At 40.8% G+C, this 14,963-nt stretch overlaps 1 protein-coding gene across 1 annotated transcript in view; it reads right to left on the minus strand.

The window, feature by feature from the left end:
* dync2h1 (dynein cytoplasmic 2 heavy chain 1) overlaps positions 1-14,963 on the minus strand; it is an 82,619-nt gene that overhangs the window by 44,192 nt on the left and 23,464 nt on the right. Inside the window, exons 44-67 of the mRNA XM_025055261.1 lie at positions 14,422-14,554; positions 14,135-14,342; positions 13,906-14,035; positions 13,245-13,400; positions 12,863-13,122; positions 11,789-12,035; positions 11,425-11,576; positions 11,134-11,278; positions 10,637-10,739; positions 8,118-8,282; positions 6,619-6,743; positions 6,290-6,538; positions 6,045-6,153; positions 5,666-5,779; positions 5,322-5,464; positions 5,114-5,195; positions 4,560-4,720; positions 4,279-4,416; positions 3,102-3,215; positions 2,789-2,949; positions 2,523-2,646; positions 2,220-2,341; positions 1,977-2,063; positions 628-754 (exon numbers count right to left, since the gene is read on the minus strand). Coding sequence (XP_024911029.1) covers positions 628-754; positions 1,977-2,063; positions 2,220-2,341; positions 2,523-2,646; positions 2,789-2,949; positions 3,102-3,215; positions 4,279-4,416; positions 4,560-4,720; positions 5,114-5,195; positions 5,322-5,464; positions 5,666-5,779; positions 6,045-6,153; positions 6,290-6,538; positions 6,619-6,743; positions 8,118-8,282; positions 10,637-10,739; positions 11,134-11,278; positions 11,425-11,576; positions 11,789-12,035; positions 12,863-13,122; positions 13,245-13,400; positions 13,906-14,035; positions 14,135-14,342; positions 14,422-14,554 — 3,555 coding nt within the window. The remainder of the gene's footprint in view (positions 1-627; positions 755-1,976; positions 2,064-2,219; positions 2,342-2,522; positions 2,647-2,788; positions 2,950-3,101; positions 3,216-4,278; positions 4,417-4,559; positions 4,721-5,113; positions 5,196-5,321; positions 5,465-5,665; positions 5,780-6,044; positions 6,154-6,289; positions 6,539-6,618; positions 6,744-8,117; positions 8,283-10,636; positions 10,740-11,133; positions 11,279-11,424; positions 11,577-11,788; positions 12,036-12,862; positions 13,123-13,244; positions 13,401-13,905; positions 14,036-14,134; positions 14,343-14,421; positions 14,555-14,963) is intronic.

Here is a 14,963-nt window from a genome sequence, read left to right on the forward strand (position 1 = left end):
TATCGAAAAAACCCAACCAGAGGATAATTATTATTTGGTAAATTACTGTCACTGCACACAATGAAATTTGTCCTATAACCCAAAAAGTGAATATCGAACATCCCTATTATATACACAGTATATATATATTTATATACATACATAATGAGTGCACCTTTATCACAAATATATGGCTTAACAGTCAATATAGACAAATGTACTGTACCTCCTGCTGTCATAAATCAATCACCACCATTATTTTCTCACTATCTTATAATGGCTGCTCCCTCTCCTTATATGTGCATGTGTTTAAGTACATGGAAGTACTGAAGGTGAGTCGTGAGTAAACTGGCTCTTTGAAGTCAGCCTTTGGGGGAAAGCAGTGAGTGTGATGGTGTTTCAGTGAGTGTGGGTGTCCGTTGGAGATCGAGTGTTTTAATTAAGGTGGAGACAGATGCTGCGGAGAGGAGTAAAAACAGCTAGGAGGCCCCCTCAGACAGCCGGATTCATCCCCTTGTCACACGCTGCTACACACACATATATACAATCATACACCCCTGGATACTTTGAGAGGGTAACTTCAGGTCACTATGAATCCCTTTGTATGTTGTGCCATCTATTAATCCTCAGACCCATGCGTCACACTACCTGTATGTTCCACCGAGTGTGTTCTCCATCCAGTTGGGATATGAGCTGTTGTGCCGCAGAAATGGTTTCCTGTGCTTTTGTCACCTCGGCCTCCAACTTTGCCGCCTCTGCTGTGTGACACTGAAACCTGAGTGACAACAAGAAACAGATTAGTCTGAGCGGAGACTTTAGAATCAGCAGTTTAATCAGAAAAACCCAGAACACTGAAAGTAAAATGAAGAATGTACGAACATAAAGGCCAGTTAGAAAATAGGGAAAGGGATGGTGGCTATGTCGGCTGCTCACATCTGCGCTTGAATCTTGGATGGGGTAAAGTAGGCAGGTTTGAAGTGGGTAAATGATGTGTACCTCAGCAGTACTGTTAACTTTTAAAATGATTACAATATTTTTTTTAATTAAAAAAATCTACATATACGTATATTTATATATGCATATATATATATATCCCTCAGCAGTACTGTTAAAATTTTAAATGATGTTGTTAAAATGATTACAATATTTTTGAAATTAAAAAAATCTACATATATGTATATTTATATATGCATGTATATATATATATACACAATTAGTGCAATTAACCCAATATATGTTTATTTTTATCCGTGCAATGTATATCCAATAATTCTACTGTCCACCCACTTATCATTGCTCAAATACACTCAACACACATCATTTGTAATTTGTGGTAAAAGTTGTCCTTCCAGGTTTGTTAGTATATAAGTACAAGCAGAATCTCTCGCCCACATATACTTTCACAAACTTTTACTTTGTGCACCTATAAAAGTACCTATATCACTTATTTTACTTAATCAGAGCATTTCATATGACACATTTTTGCAACCCAGACATTAATTATTATTATAATAGCGTATGAGCATCATACAATAACTGTAATATTTAACCTAATATCCCATAGCAGTAGCTTCCATCCCCAAGTTTCTGTGCTCAGATATTTTCTCTGACTTTAAAATGTTTAAAGAAATGACTGTAGTATCTGCAGATAATGACAGGGCAGACACTTTGGAAGTGTTATTATATTGATATAAAAATTGGTAAATAACTTCCCAGCATGCTACGCTGTCATCTATTAAACTCTCGCTTTGCCTCTCTCCAAACCTCTTGACTGTTCTGCAGGCACCTTAATCACAACTTGTTTTTCATTTTTAAAGTTTGTCTGTGAGAAAGGAAATTGGTCTGTCTTTGTCATTTTTGGATGTTCAGTAAAGGTTACATCGCAAGTGTGATTTACAGTAGATTCACCGACCAAAACTGTTCTGACTGGTGCAATACATTAAACCTAAAGCCAGAAAGGAGGAAATGGAAAGGTGGATGTGAAGCGTGACGCATACTTCTCCTTCAACTCGCTGACTTTGGCTCCCACAGAGTTTAACTGATCCTCCAGCTTATTCTTCCTGTTTTCTGTTTTCCTCAAGTTTCTGAAAACAGACACACAAGGGATGGAAATTGGTCTTCAACTGAGGCAAAACCACTTTTTCCTCTCTGGTTTGTGCATATGTTTAATAACAAACGTGTCTCTGTGGTGAGGAAATCAATCACAATTCTGTGAGTCTGTGGGGTGTGTTGCTTCGTACTCTAGCAGTGCAGCCTGTTCTCTCTCCAACGGCTCTATCTTCTCCAAGACATGGGAGTACTGGACGTTGGCTTTGACCCACGCAGCCAGTGGAGCAGCTGCTGCACTCGCACGCTTAGCATTCTGAGCACAGCCACGACAGCAACACGAGGGAGACACAACTTAGTTACAACAACAACAACAACAACAACAACAACCGCAACAACAACAACCGCAACTCAACCTTTAGACAAAAACAACCCAACAACATGAGGTCAATAAATCCATACATCTAATTGTCATTCTGTTAGCAGATGTAGCCCACCTTGGGGTCAAAGGAGGCTTTGTTCCTGTTGAGAACCTCCTCCACACTCTGGCGAATCTCCGGGGTGATGTTGCTGGCTTCAAAAGTAACTATGTCCTCTCTTACGCCGCGTTTAGCCAGAAAGCTACGAAGGATTTTAAAGTAGCATAGTATCGTTCAAGCTTTCACCAAAAAATTGTGACATTTCTTGCCTCCTCTAATTGGTGCCTCTTAATCATTCTTTTGTTTCCTCCTTTTCTACTCTTGTCATCTTCCCGCCCTCTCACCTTTTCATGCTAACCCAAGAGGTGTCGAAGATGCCCATCAGTCTCAGCACCCCCTCCAGGATGTCCCTGATGACATCAGGGGGCATTCGCAGGGACCTGATCTCAGACAGAGCCTCAGGCTTGATGTTTCCTACAGCACGTTTTGCTTCATCTACCAGAGGCTAGAGGATAATAATGGCGGTGGGGAGACAGAAATACAAATGTACAAATGCATGCGAGCAGGACTAATTCAACTGAGTCTGCAAATACAATATAAATATTAGTGGATGTGTGTGTGCAGGATTTACGTGCGAAATCTTTGCGGTTAATTTACCTGTACTTCCTTCAGCTCGTCGTCAATTTTGGATTTCCTCTCTTCAATCTTTGACACTTCCTGAGCCATCTTCCCTTTAATCTTCTCCATCTCTGTCTTCTGATCACTAGCATTCTGGGCAAACAAACAACAAAAGTCATGTGATTATATTGTTACTATGGTTATTGTTACTAAATAATATATTGCGCCCGAAGATGAAATATATTAATTCAAATCTGTTATTGTTTAAACTACAAAACTCTACTTGATCCTACTTTAACAATATCCAAATAAACCTTGCTGCAGATGCAAAGCTCTGTGAGAAGACAGATGATTTCTCTTAAGTCATTCTTTGGAGTCGGAGGGAGTCATTAAGCATGAGGAGAAAAGAGGGGGGGATTTGTGTCTTATTTTCCCACACTTCCTCACCTTCTCGAAAATCGTATCTCCCTCCTTCATCATTCAAGCTAATCTGTTGTTGACTGTTTCTCAAATCCTCCAAGTCTCCTTCAGTTAAGCCTTGACCTCTTCCTCTTTACTCAACTCTCCTCTCCTCTATTATCCAGCTTACAATCTCAATTCCCCCAACTTCTTTAGTTTTTTTTACCTCTTATCTCCAAACCTGGGTCTATATCTGTTCACCTTTTCATCTCTGTGAAAAACAGTGTCCAGAGTCAAAATAGTCAAGTCAAACCCTGACTCTTCTACGTTTGTAATTTTTCTACACTATTCTCCACAGAGAACAACACAAATACAAAAAAATATATACATTTTACTTAACACCTGTCATCTATACATTTTCCAACCATAAGAGCAGGGTAGAAGATAATATGATATATGATGATGTGATGTGAAGCCTGAGCATATTAAATGCCACAGGTACACACAGATGCAAAACTACAAACTAATGACAGGTACAAAAAGTTAAGAAATTGTTATTAATCCATCTTAGGAGGAGGGTAGAGAAGGGGTAGACTAGAGTAGAGTAGACTAGAAAACGAAGGGGAGACGAAGGAGAGGGGCGGAAGGGACAGGAGAGAAAAGGGAAGGGAAGGAAAGGAATGAAGAAGAGTGAAGAGAATAGGAGTTGAGGAGATGAGAGGAGAGGAGAGGAGAGGAGAGAAGAGGAAAGGAGCAGAGAGACAACAAAAAATGTCTACATTAGCACTATCAAACACTCCCTGAAAAACGTACACACCTGCATAGAGGAAGTGATTTCCTGCAGAGCAGAATCTGCCTCCTGCTGTTTGGTCTTCAACAGTGCACTTTGCTCCGCAGCGCGTCTCTTTAGCTCATCAACTAACGCTTTAGCTTCATTCAGTTTGGATACACCTGCCTGCAAAACAAACAAACAAACAAACAAAAAATGTCTTTATTTACAAGCTGTTAATGAGACTGACGATGACGGCGGTCGTTCAAGAGAACGCAGTAGCTGGAATCAATTAGCAGTAATTGCCTGGCCTTGCATGCGTACCGTACCTGTAAATGCTGCTGTCTTGTTGTCAGCTGGCTCTGCTTACGGCTGTGCAGTGCAGTGTAAATGTGCAGAAAGGCCATGTATTGACTGGGTGTTGCTCCGTGTTCCCTACATGACTCATGGACCATTAGGAACAGTCGACACAAGTCTGCCTGACCAGATCCTGCAGGATCAGGATGCAGGTGGTGAGCACACACTGTTAGATGTCAGCATTACATGTACAGAACAATGGCATTTCCAAACCAAAAAAAAAAAAAAAAAACATGGTAAAATATATACATATATATATATATATATATATATACATACATATATATATATAAATATATATATACATATATATATACATATACATATATATATATATATATATACATATATATATACATATACATATATATATAAATATATATATACATATATATACATATAAATATATATATATACATATATATATATTTATATATATAAGTATATGTATATATACATATACATATATATATATATATATATTGTAATTATAATAACGTCAACACTTATTTAAATGTAATCTCACCAGAATCTGCTTCCTTGGTATTTTTTTCTTTTACATTTTCCTCGCCTACTCCATTCGTCCTTTCAAGAAGCAGCTCAGGGATCTGAGAAGGCGGAGTTGATTAAACTTAGAATGGGTGGAAGTACTTTGGAATGGAGACAATTTAACAGATATTTGAATAAAGCATGGACAACATTTGAGTGCTGCTTTAATATCTTTGTCCTCTGACCTTCTTCATGCTGCTCTCTGTCCATCCTTCCATCCACTGGACTGAGCACTTGCGGTAGAAAGCTGGGTTGCTCTCACAGTTGATGGTGAAGTTAGAGTTGGAGCAATCCATGATGAGAACAATGTGAAGGTTCTGCTGGATCCCTGAGCGAAAAAAAACAACATGGTCTGATGAGAGAGGAACGACTTGAAGACGAGCAGTTGTTGAGGTGAAACAGTGAAGGAGGAGCGGTGAGACGATATACTTTGACAATATAAGCAGAATGGACTTAATTCTACAAAAGCAGAGCCAGCCACGGACAAGGACAAACAAACAAAGAAGGAGAAACCAAATGCAAAACTGACTGTGTGAGAAGTAGTTGTACAGCGGCTCATTGAATCCATCCTGGGAGGCAGAATCTTTCAGAGGGGAGAGAAGAGGCTCCAGCTCTTCTGGTGAGTACAAGCCTGGAACTTCACCTTTAATTTGTCACATAGATACAAACAAGGTCATGAGAACGTGCGGCAGAGGTTTCTCAGCTTTACACTTCATTGACTGTGCGTTAGAAATGCACGTTGGAAGAGATAAATGACGTGAACTTCCGAAAGTGATTCATCACAATTAATCGTGGACAGCTGAATTATGGCATATTGAGTTAATTTCTCAATCTCACAAATTATTAAAATTCATGTGCTGATTGTGACAGTCAGGCAATATGATTACATAAGAACAAACTCAACACACCTGATGACAACAGGCTGTTGACCATCTCTAAGAAAGCTGGGTGGACAAACTGATAATCTTCCAGCAGCAGAACGACCTGATGACCCTCCAGACCTGCCAGCTGCATCACCTACACAAACGCACCAGTACTTCAACTATACTGTATAAACATGCACGTGAAACACGTACCAATGCGACACAGCACAGCCTGAATGACACCAAAATTCCTTTGGAAACTGTGGCGGCAGGAAAGAATCGCCCATTACCGTCTTGAGATCATTGCTGAAATGCTTCAGAGAGTAACCGCGAGGCATTTTGGGTGTGAACAATGTGTATCCGTGCATGTGCGACACCAGGCTCGTCACGGTGTGCCGCCCAACTCCGCTGCGGCCCGCCAGCAGCATAGAGCCACCAGGTCTGCTTAGGACCCGATCCACGCGGGACACAAAGTCATACACCTCCCTGAAGAGGAGGAGATCCAGCTCCCTGTTATCACGGCTGTACAGTGTCACGCCCTGCAGGAGAGGAGTGCACAACTGAAATGGTAAACCAAATATTTCCTCCATGCCTGACTACACGGTTCTTTGCTGTGTACCTTCTGAATGATTTCTTTTAGGTCAGCAGAATCCAGACATCCCAGTTGTTTACCATGAGGAGGTAGTGACTGGCCCGGAGCCATCACAGCTCCCTCTGAGGCCGCCCATGTGACATAGAAACCATCTGTACAGAGGAGAGACAACATAAAACAACAGTTAGTCATACAGAAGTAAGAGTGTTTGTGACTAAAGTAGAAAGCTGTAGCACTTAGATAAATGTGGGAAATGCAAAAAAATGAATGTTAAAGCTGTGCGACAGCCATTCTGACCTGGTTTCACAACATCTCACAATTTGAGCTTGTCACCAAGTGAGACAGGTGTTAGGTGTTCAGGCAGGTGGAACATCTGAGCATGGTTGTGAGGAGACATTTCACTCCAAGGGTTTTACATATTTAATAAACTTGCAACTGAGGTGTACCTGAGTCAATACGGGTTTATGGTAATGGGGAAAAAAAATATTGGCAGAGAAAAATGACTAGAATACAAACAATTAAACTACTCGACGGCTGACAGTTCACAAAGCAGCCATCAGTGTGTAGCAGTGTGTGCGCGTCTGTGCGGGAGCTCCGCTTAAAACACATGCCGTTCCACCGTTGCTATTGCAGATATTCTGCCCCGTCGTGTTTCTGAGCAACAGCAGCTCACAGTAATGATAAGATGGTGTTGATCAGAGGGCGGACAATTTTGAAGATCATTAACAAAGCTGTTACAGCCATTTTAACCGCATGAAAAAACAACAGTCACTGATGAATGTATTGGAGGGAACTGGGCGTTACCACAAAAAAAAACAAAAAAACTGGTAACCACATTTGTATATTTTAGTGCATGCCTAAATCATGTGTAACATTACAGCCAATCACTGGCAGCATGATCATGATATGATAATTCAATTTTGAAGATCATTAACGAAGCTGTTAAAGCAGCCACTTTAACCGCATGAAAAAACAGCAGTCACTGATGAATGTATTGGAGGGAACTCTGTGTACTAGTCAAGCTTTTCGGTCTGTGCTGTAAAAGAACCAAACATGGGAGCCCTAAACATGCGAGTGGACAACTGTGTCGGTTCTATGCAAATATCTGTTCATTGTTATAGCAACTATCGAAAACTAGGACAAATGGATCAGAATATTACACAGAATCACCGTAGAGGAACTGCATTCTAAAAAAAGGTTTTTATGGGAGTTGAAAATATTGGCAACGAATTCTGTGTACTAGTCAAGCATTTCGGTCTGTGCTGTTAAAGAACCAAACATGTGAGTGGACAACTATGTCGGTTCTATGCAAATATCTGTTCATTGTTATAGCAACTATCGAAAACTAGGATAAATGGACCAGAATACTAGACAGAATCACCGTAGAGGAACTGCATACTAAAAAAAGCTTTTTATGGGAGTTGAAAATATTGGCAACGAATTTACAACTGTGAGGTGTAAGTCCTTTGCCCTGATAGGATTTATACTGATTGTGTAGCTAGAGAGTAGATCTAGATCCATCATACCGGTCACGTTGTCTAAGACATCCGAGCTCCAGTCTCCCCGTATAATGGAAGACAGGAAGTTGTCAAAGGTGTGGCGATCTTTGGAGGAAACCAGCCGATCTCTGAACAGCCTCCTGGCCTCGTAGGCCACCACCTCCAACACACTGTCTGTCACATTAGACTGAGCTGGAATAAATAACAAAAGATATTTCGATTATATCATAAATAATAATTAAAAAAAAGAAACATAGAAATGTCTTTAAATGAGATGCTGACATGTAAAAACATTTAAGGAATTATGTAAAAAGAACTTTTTTTTAAATTCTTTTCAAACAGTAGAACAGGTACAATGAGTATGTTCTCCTTTTTAAAAACAAGAGAGACATTACCAGTAATTACAGTATGACTCAACATTAGTCACAGCTCCGTGAAAGTAAAAGAAAAAGTTTTTTAAAAAAAACACCCAGGTTGAGACTAAATTTACTTTCCAGAAAGTGCTGCCAGACGTGAAGAGAGAGGTGAGGGCAGCAGAAGCCCACGGCTCGAACTGAGTCTGTCACATTATATTAAAAAGAACTAAAATAATATAAAAAAAAATCCTGAAAAAACACTCACTGACACTCTGGGGATTTTTAACATTTAATGACATTGGGGGAAAAAAAAAAACACTGTAAGGGTCAAGCTGTCATGCTTAACACCATCTTTGCCCATGGCTTTTCAGAAAATGATTTCCCTGCTCAATGCTACTTCGCTGGCATATCTGTCATAGGACAGAAAATATTATTTCCCAATATGACAACGTTTTTTTGTTTCTCCTCTGTTATTATGAAACCATATTTGATCAGTATTAAGCTCTGAAAAATTAAAGGGTCATCAGGCCAGATTCATGTTTAAGTGGCCCATGACAGCTTACTTCATATGAGAACGAATGCATCCATCGTGTGTTATGTTAAATGTATATGTCCATGGGGAAGTCATGTGACATACAGTCCAGCAGGGTATTTTATATGTCAGCCATTTTCTTGCAGCTCACAGTTGTTTTGGTGCCACTGAGGTGCACTGAGCATGACACCGTCCCCACACACCGCTCCCCGGGCGCTCAGCTCGAGCTGCCCCCCCTGCTCACTAAGGTGATGGGTTAAAGGCAGAGGTCACGTTTCGTTGTGTGCAGTGGTGTGCTGTGCCACGATGACAATAAACAACACTTTCATGTTCACTTATTTATTGAACATCCAGTAGTTCCACTGCGTCTTACTTGTGTGTGGTCCTAATCAGAGGTGTAGTATAGGAGAGCTGACTGACACGGACCCATATTAGAACATTACATGAATATATTATGGATAATGATCATTCTAATAATAATAATAAGAACAATAAAAACAACAACAAGAGCAATAACAATAATAATATCCATTATCAATATATATGAATTCTGCACTGTATCCAGAAATATATTGATGTTCTTAAGTGTGTTACCTAATAGTCATATCCTTCTGTAAGGCCCAGAATTACCACCAGTGACCCTAGCCCTAACAGTGACAAAATGTAAGCCTGATTTTCGATGATATCGGTGTTTATATTGTTAATGGCAATTTTACAGTATTTATATTATTCACTTGAAGGGTTTGAAAAGTTTGTGAAAGTTGAAAATAGCTTGATAAAATGGGATTTTGGTAACAACATAAGAGTGATGTATATATACTCTTCCAGTCACTACTGGCCATCTCAGGGCAAACACATTGATGACAACCCTGACTTGGAGGAACAACATTACAGCTCCACAGTCAGTAAAAGTAAAGGCTGAAATCGCAACCCGAAAATGAGGAAACCAAGCCCGAAAACTGAAAAACAGAAAGAAATTATTATGCCAATTATTAGTACCACTGCATTTATGGCTCTGACAGTGTACTAAGTAATGATCTTCATAACGCAGATCAAGTACAGTTGCGATGAGTGCAAGGAATCTAAACAGATCTGAGTGAAACATGTGCTGACAGACTCCATGAGTGTACTTTTCACCCCCTCTTGAATTTTCAGCATTAACCTTTTGGCAAATCACTATCCGTGAGTCTTTCTCAGATATATTTTGGCACCTTCAGACAAGCCTGCCCTGGCCGCGGTTTATGCTTGCGTCATCATAACTTCCTGTTTCCACCGTGTTGTTTCAGTGACGAAAGACTTTCTTAAAACGCACTAATATATACGCATATACTCTATGTACTTAACCACACATGTGTGCAAGTTTGGCCGTGTGTTCTGCCCTTTTGGCCCACCACTTTCAGCCATTTGGAAGTTGAAGGTTGCACTCACACTAGCGCTAGGATCAGCGCTTTAGAGGTTAGGCTTAGGCAATCATGCTTGGGCACGGTACAACGGCCCTTGTGTGAGAGCACCCTTCAAAGTTAAGTGGCTGTTTCATGAGTTGTTGGGTTGCTCACAGAGTAACTACAAGGGAAGTTAAGTGTAAGAACTCACAGATAGTTATACCACTCCTTCCCTTTTTTTAAGACTCACTAATGTGCACAGGGATGTTTAATTACCTGCAGCGAGGTCATATCGCAGCAGACTGAGGACCCATTCTGTCAGAATACAGGGGGTGAACAGGTAATGACTGTGGTCATCTACTGTAAACTTGGCCTTTACCTGAGGGACAAAACAAACAAAGAGAGAAAAAGAGAGAAACCAATGACGCATCAGTGATGATTCAGACAACGACCCAGGTATTTAAGCCTTCCGAACATTTCTCATTTTCTGTCGTGTTTGGAGTTTGGAACAAGCCATATTCATTAACCGTCAGTGGCTTTTTTTTTTCCTCAATCAGCTGCACTTTAATGATGGATCCAGACCTAAGTTTCTGGCTACTAAAATAAGGAAAAAAAACACTGCGACATTGAGAGAGTTACAGTTGGTCTATTGCAATCAAATAAATTCACCATAACTTATATAACCTCACTGCCTGGAATCATACAAAGGCTGATTTGCTTTTTGACTCGCTTGTGATTTATTCGAAAATAAATGTTTTTGTCAAATTCACTACCTGTTCATAAAGCTGAACGAGAGAACCAGCCAGCTGGTGCGTTTTTCCAGTGCTGGCCCAGGCTGCCTGGCCACCCAGGCTGTGTTGGAGAACTGGTTGGAGGTATGCTGAATAGATAGTCTGCAGCTGCTCTCTGTCTGGGTAGCTACGGGGCGAGGTAAAAAATAACACAAACAACAGACAGAGGGTGAAAGTGGGAAAGTGACGGTGGGTAAGACATGATGATGAGGAAGACACAAATCCAAAATGGACAAACAGAGTCACACTTTGTGGTTTAAACATCATACTTACTCAATGGTGCAAATGCGCACAATAGAGGAAAAGCGAGAGGTAAGGGAATGGCTTCCAACAGCACCACCTGTTGACATAGAAGCTACCACTTGAATGTTCTCCAGGCTGACCCACTCCAGATTTTCATCATAGAACCCCTTATATGTCAAGACCTGGTGGATGACAAAAAAAAACACACAAGAACAAAAACGCCTCAGTATACTCCTGGTAGTATACTCTAGTGTCACCAACTATATTTGTCGAAGGTCCAGAATGGGCCAGATCGCTGGGTTTGGTGGGTCAGATTGGCCAGCAGGGCGCTTGTTGAGAATGACTATAATATACTTTTATACTGACAATTTGTTTTACAGAGTACGTGGTTTACTTGTTGCAGGAAGGCGATCAGGTTGCTAGTTCCCCATTTGTCCGGTTTGGGCAGGTTGATGTCTTTCAGGTAGAGGACCAGGCTCTCACAGTCTTTTGGTCGGAACACTCGACCAGTGTTGGAGCTGAGCAGCAGGCAGGTCTGACCCAGCTTCTGTAGGACATGGCGCGATGAGGTCTGAGCGCTGCAGTGAACCACGGCCACCTGAGTGGAACGCAGGCGAGAGAAGGCGTAGCGCAGGAGCATGCTGTTCAAAAAGGATAAATAAATAAATTAGACTGGTTAATTATTTGGTTAATTATTTGTATATACTTAATACACATTGTTCATCGTGCTCCATTCAATGCTGTAAATCCCTGCAATAGCACCACACTACCGCGTTGTATAAAATCTGATGTATAAATCAGAGCATCAGAGGAATAAGAGACCAACAGTGAGTCTACTGGACTATTGAAGCCAAACTAAATGATCTGAGGTCACACCACTGCGTGTACAAGTACATAATAAGAAGGACAAAACAACGTGTCATTATCTCCGCACAAGAGGCTGAAGAACCCCGACCTCTTGCCTTGACTCTGCACCTGTGCATCTGACAGTTTTGGTTTTTTTTGTTTTGTTTGTTTGTTTTTTCCAAATACACACTTCTCACTTGAACCGAATGTTACTCTGCGAGATGAACTACAGCACAGGATGCCTGGCTGGAGGCTGTTTGTTCAGCATATACACAGGCTGACATCGAATCAAGAGAGCAATCATTTCGACAGAGTGAACATAATGAGCTCAGCAATGACTCCGCAGCTACGGTGCTCTTTACAATAGTTTGTAACGGTCAATACAATCACAATGACAATGCGGCAACTCTGTAACACAGTTAGAAACACTATGTAAAGTGGGAACACATATCTTCCTCCCTCTTCTCTCTCTCTCTCTTTCTCCCCCCCCTCTCCCTCTCTCTCTCTCTGTCGGCTTCCTTCCTCTTTTTCTCCCCCCCCCCTCCCCCAGCTCCCTCGCCTCCCGCTTCCTCTCTCTGTGTATGCCCGAGTGTGTTTTCGAAAGAAACATATGTAAAGTCACCCTTTTCCACAGCCCTCTGGCCCAACCACCATGAAGGGCTGTCTGTGCTGAGCAGTGAGCCATGGGGAGAAACAGTGAAGACCTCTCTGCATGTCTGCAGTCTCTACCACAGGAAGTGTGTGTGTGTGAGAGAGCTGCTCCAGCGTTAGACCATCAGGACGGTGGAAAACATAGGCTGCTAAGTGGCCGCTGTCAGGGTCGTAGGTGATGTCTAATGGTTTGCGGGGGTCTGGTGGATTCTCCCTCGCCCAGCTCAGCAGCTGCAAACACAGCAGAGATGACTGGAGGCTTACAGCGAAGAAATATTTGTTTTTTAACAGTAATCAGTAATTAAAAAAAATTTAATTCCAGAATACGCCAAAATGGAAAATTTGGGTGTTACCTCTTTGGCGAACTCCTGTCGTGTTTTGAAGTTGAGATTTCCTCCCAATCCCCTTAAGAGTCCGACAATGAATTGACCTCGCTCCGTCACAGCGCTGAGGTGAGACAGACCGTTGAATACTGTTCCCACCAGACTGGTCTCCACGACAAAATCATTCTTGAAATGAAATAAAGGGAGTAATAAAGTGTGAATGTTTACACAAATTGTGACTAAACAACTGCAGTAAAAATAAGATGCTTAGAATTTATCTGTAAATAAAGGATTTAAAAACAACATTGGACAAGGAACTTTAATGCACGGGATTAAAACATCATACATCCTAAATTTGATATGTTAAAAAAATAAATATATTTATATTAATATAAATATACCTCCAGTGGAGGGAGATGTATGTCTTTCAGTTTTGAAAAAACTAACTGAGCTACATCAAAACATATGGCCCAATATATATCGTACCAAGCCTGGAATTGATCCCACAACCCTCCAGGTGTTAGAGAACTGCACTGCCTATAAAGGTACTGCCGACTAGTCTAAACCATCATGCTAGCTTTTGAGGTACTGCCAACTAGTCTAAACCATCATGCTAGCTTTTTTTATAACAATATAACCAACATACTGGATAGCGCCACCATGCAAAAAAAAAAAACTTAAGACACCGTACTTGTTTGTTGACCCAGTCCAGTGCTCGTTGGAAGTAGTCTCCCAGCCAGTTTTCTAGGTTGCTGCAACTTTCCCCTGGTTGATTCCTCAACCATGACTTCACCAGGGCAGCGACATCAATGTCCTCATCGCTAACGATACAATTTGTAAAAAAAAAATGGAACAGATTCGTTGAGTCAAAAAAAAAAGGTCCTACAAATAAAAATCTTTAGTTTTCTAGTCCATCTCACCTGAGAAAGATCATGCCCATGCGAGAGATGGTGGCCGGTGAGGCACAGCTGAGGTCGTGGGTCTCAAACAGGAAATTAACATTGGGTCCAAACTGAATGCGTTCTCCACTGGGCATGGTTAACAGTCGATTATCATCCAGCACGGAGTTCAGACTCTCGATCCACTCTGGGTCAATGTCACCGTCACACACAATCCACGAGCTCACATCTGCAAACACAAAGGTGTTTGAAGTTAAACGTTTTGCTGATTGAAGAAAACAGTATTCTTAAAACATTTTCCTTCCTACCGTGTTGTTCTTTCACCACATTCCTTGCGCTGTGCGTGAGAACACCATCAGCCCACTCTCTGGTGTCCATGTCTATATGTCCAAGGAGCTGTTGCCTGGGCATGGCCTTGGGGTTCATTGTGTACTGCTTCAGCTGCAGGAAGGCATTGTCAGAAAAAAAAAAAAAACACTCAACATTTTAATCAGAAGTTTTAATGATGTATCACGGGAAAATTGAACTGTATATTCAGTTGGGCCCGATTTTTAAAACACGGAATTCAGCTTAGTTGAACTTTGTCTGTAGCTAATTAACAGGAGGTAGCTGCAAAACTTTGATTGAAAACATTTACCATTTTTTTTAAGGTTGTCCTGATACAATTTTTAACAAACTCACCTCAGTACTTTTAAGGTAGTAATGAAAATGACTGATTACTGAAAATTTGTAATCTACTGGGTAGTAGTAGTAAAAATTGTTTAAATAAAATAACAGGCCCGGCATGGATACTTGTATTGGTATTAATTTTATTAATATTTTATTAGGTATTAATTTTGTTTAATTCAGT

Source organism: Cynoglossus semilaevis, chromosome 4, assembly GCF_000523025.1.
Source record: "Cynoglossus semilaevis isolate Cse_v1.0 chromosome 4, Cse_v1.0, whole genome shotgun sequence".
NCBI classification, from domain to species: domain Eukaryota; kingdom Metazoa; phylum Chordata; class Actinopteri; order Pleuronectiformes; family Cynoglossidae; genus Cynoglossus; species Cynoglossus semilaevis.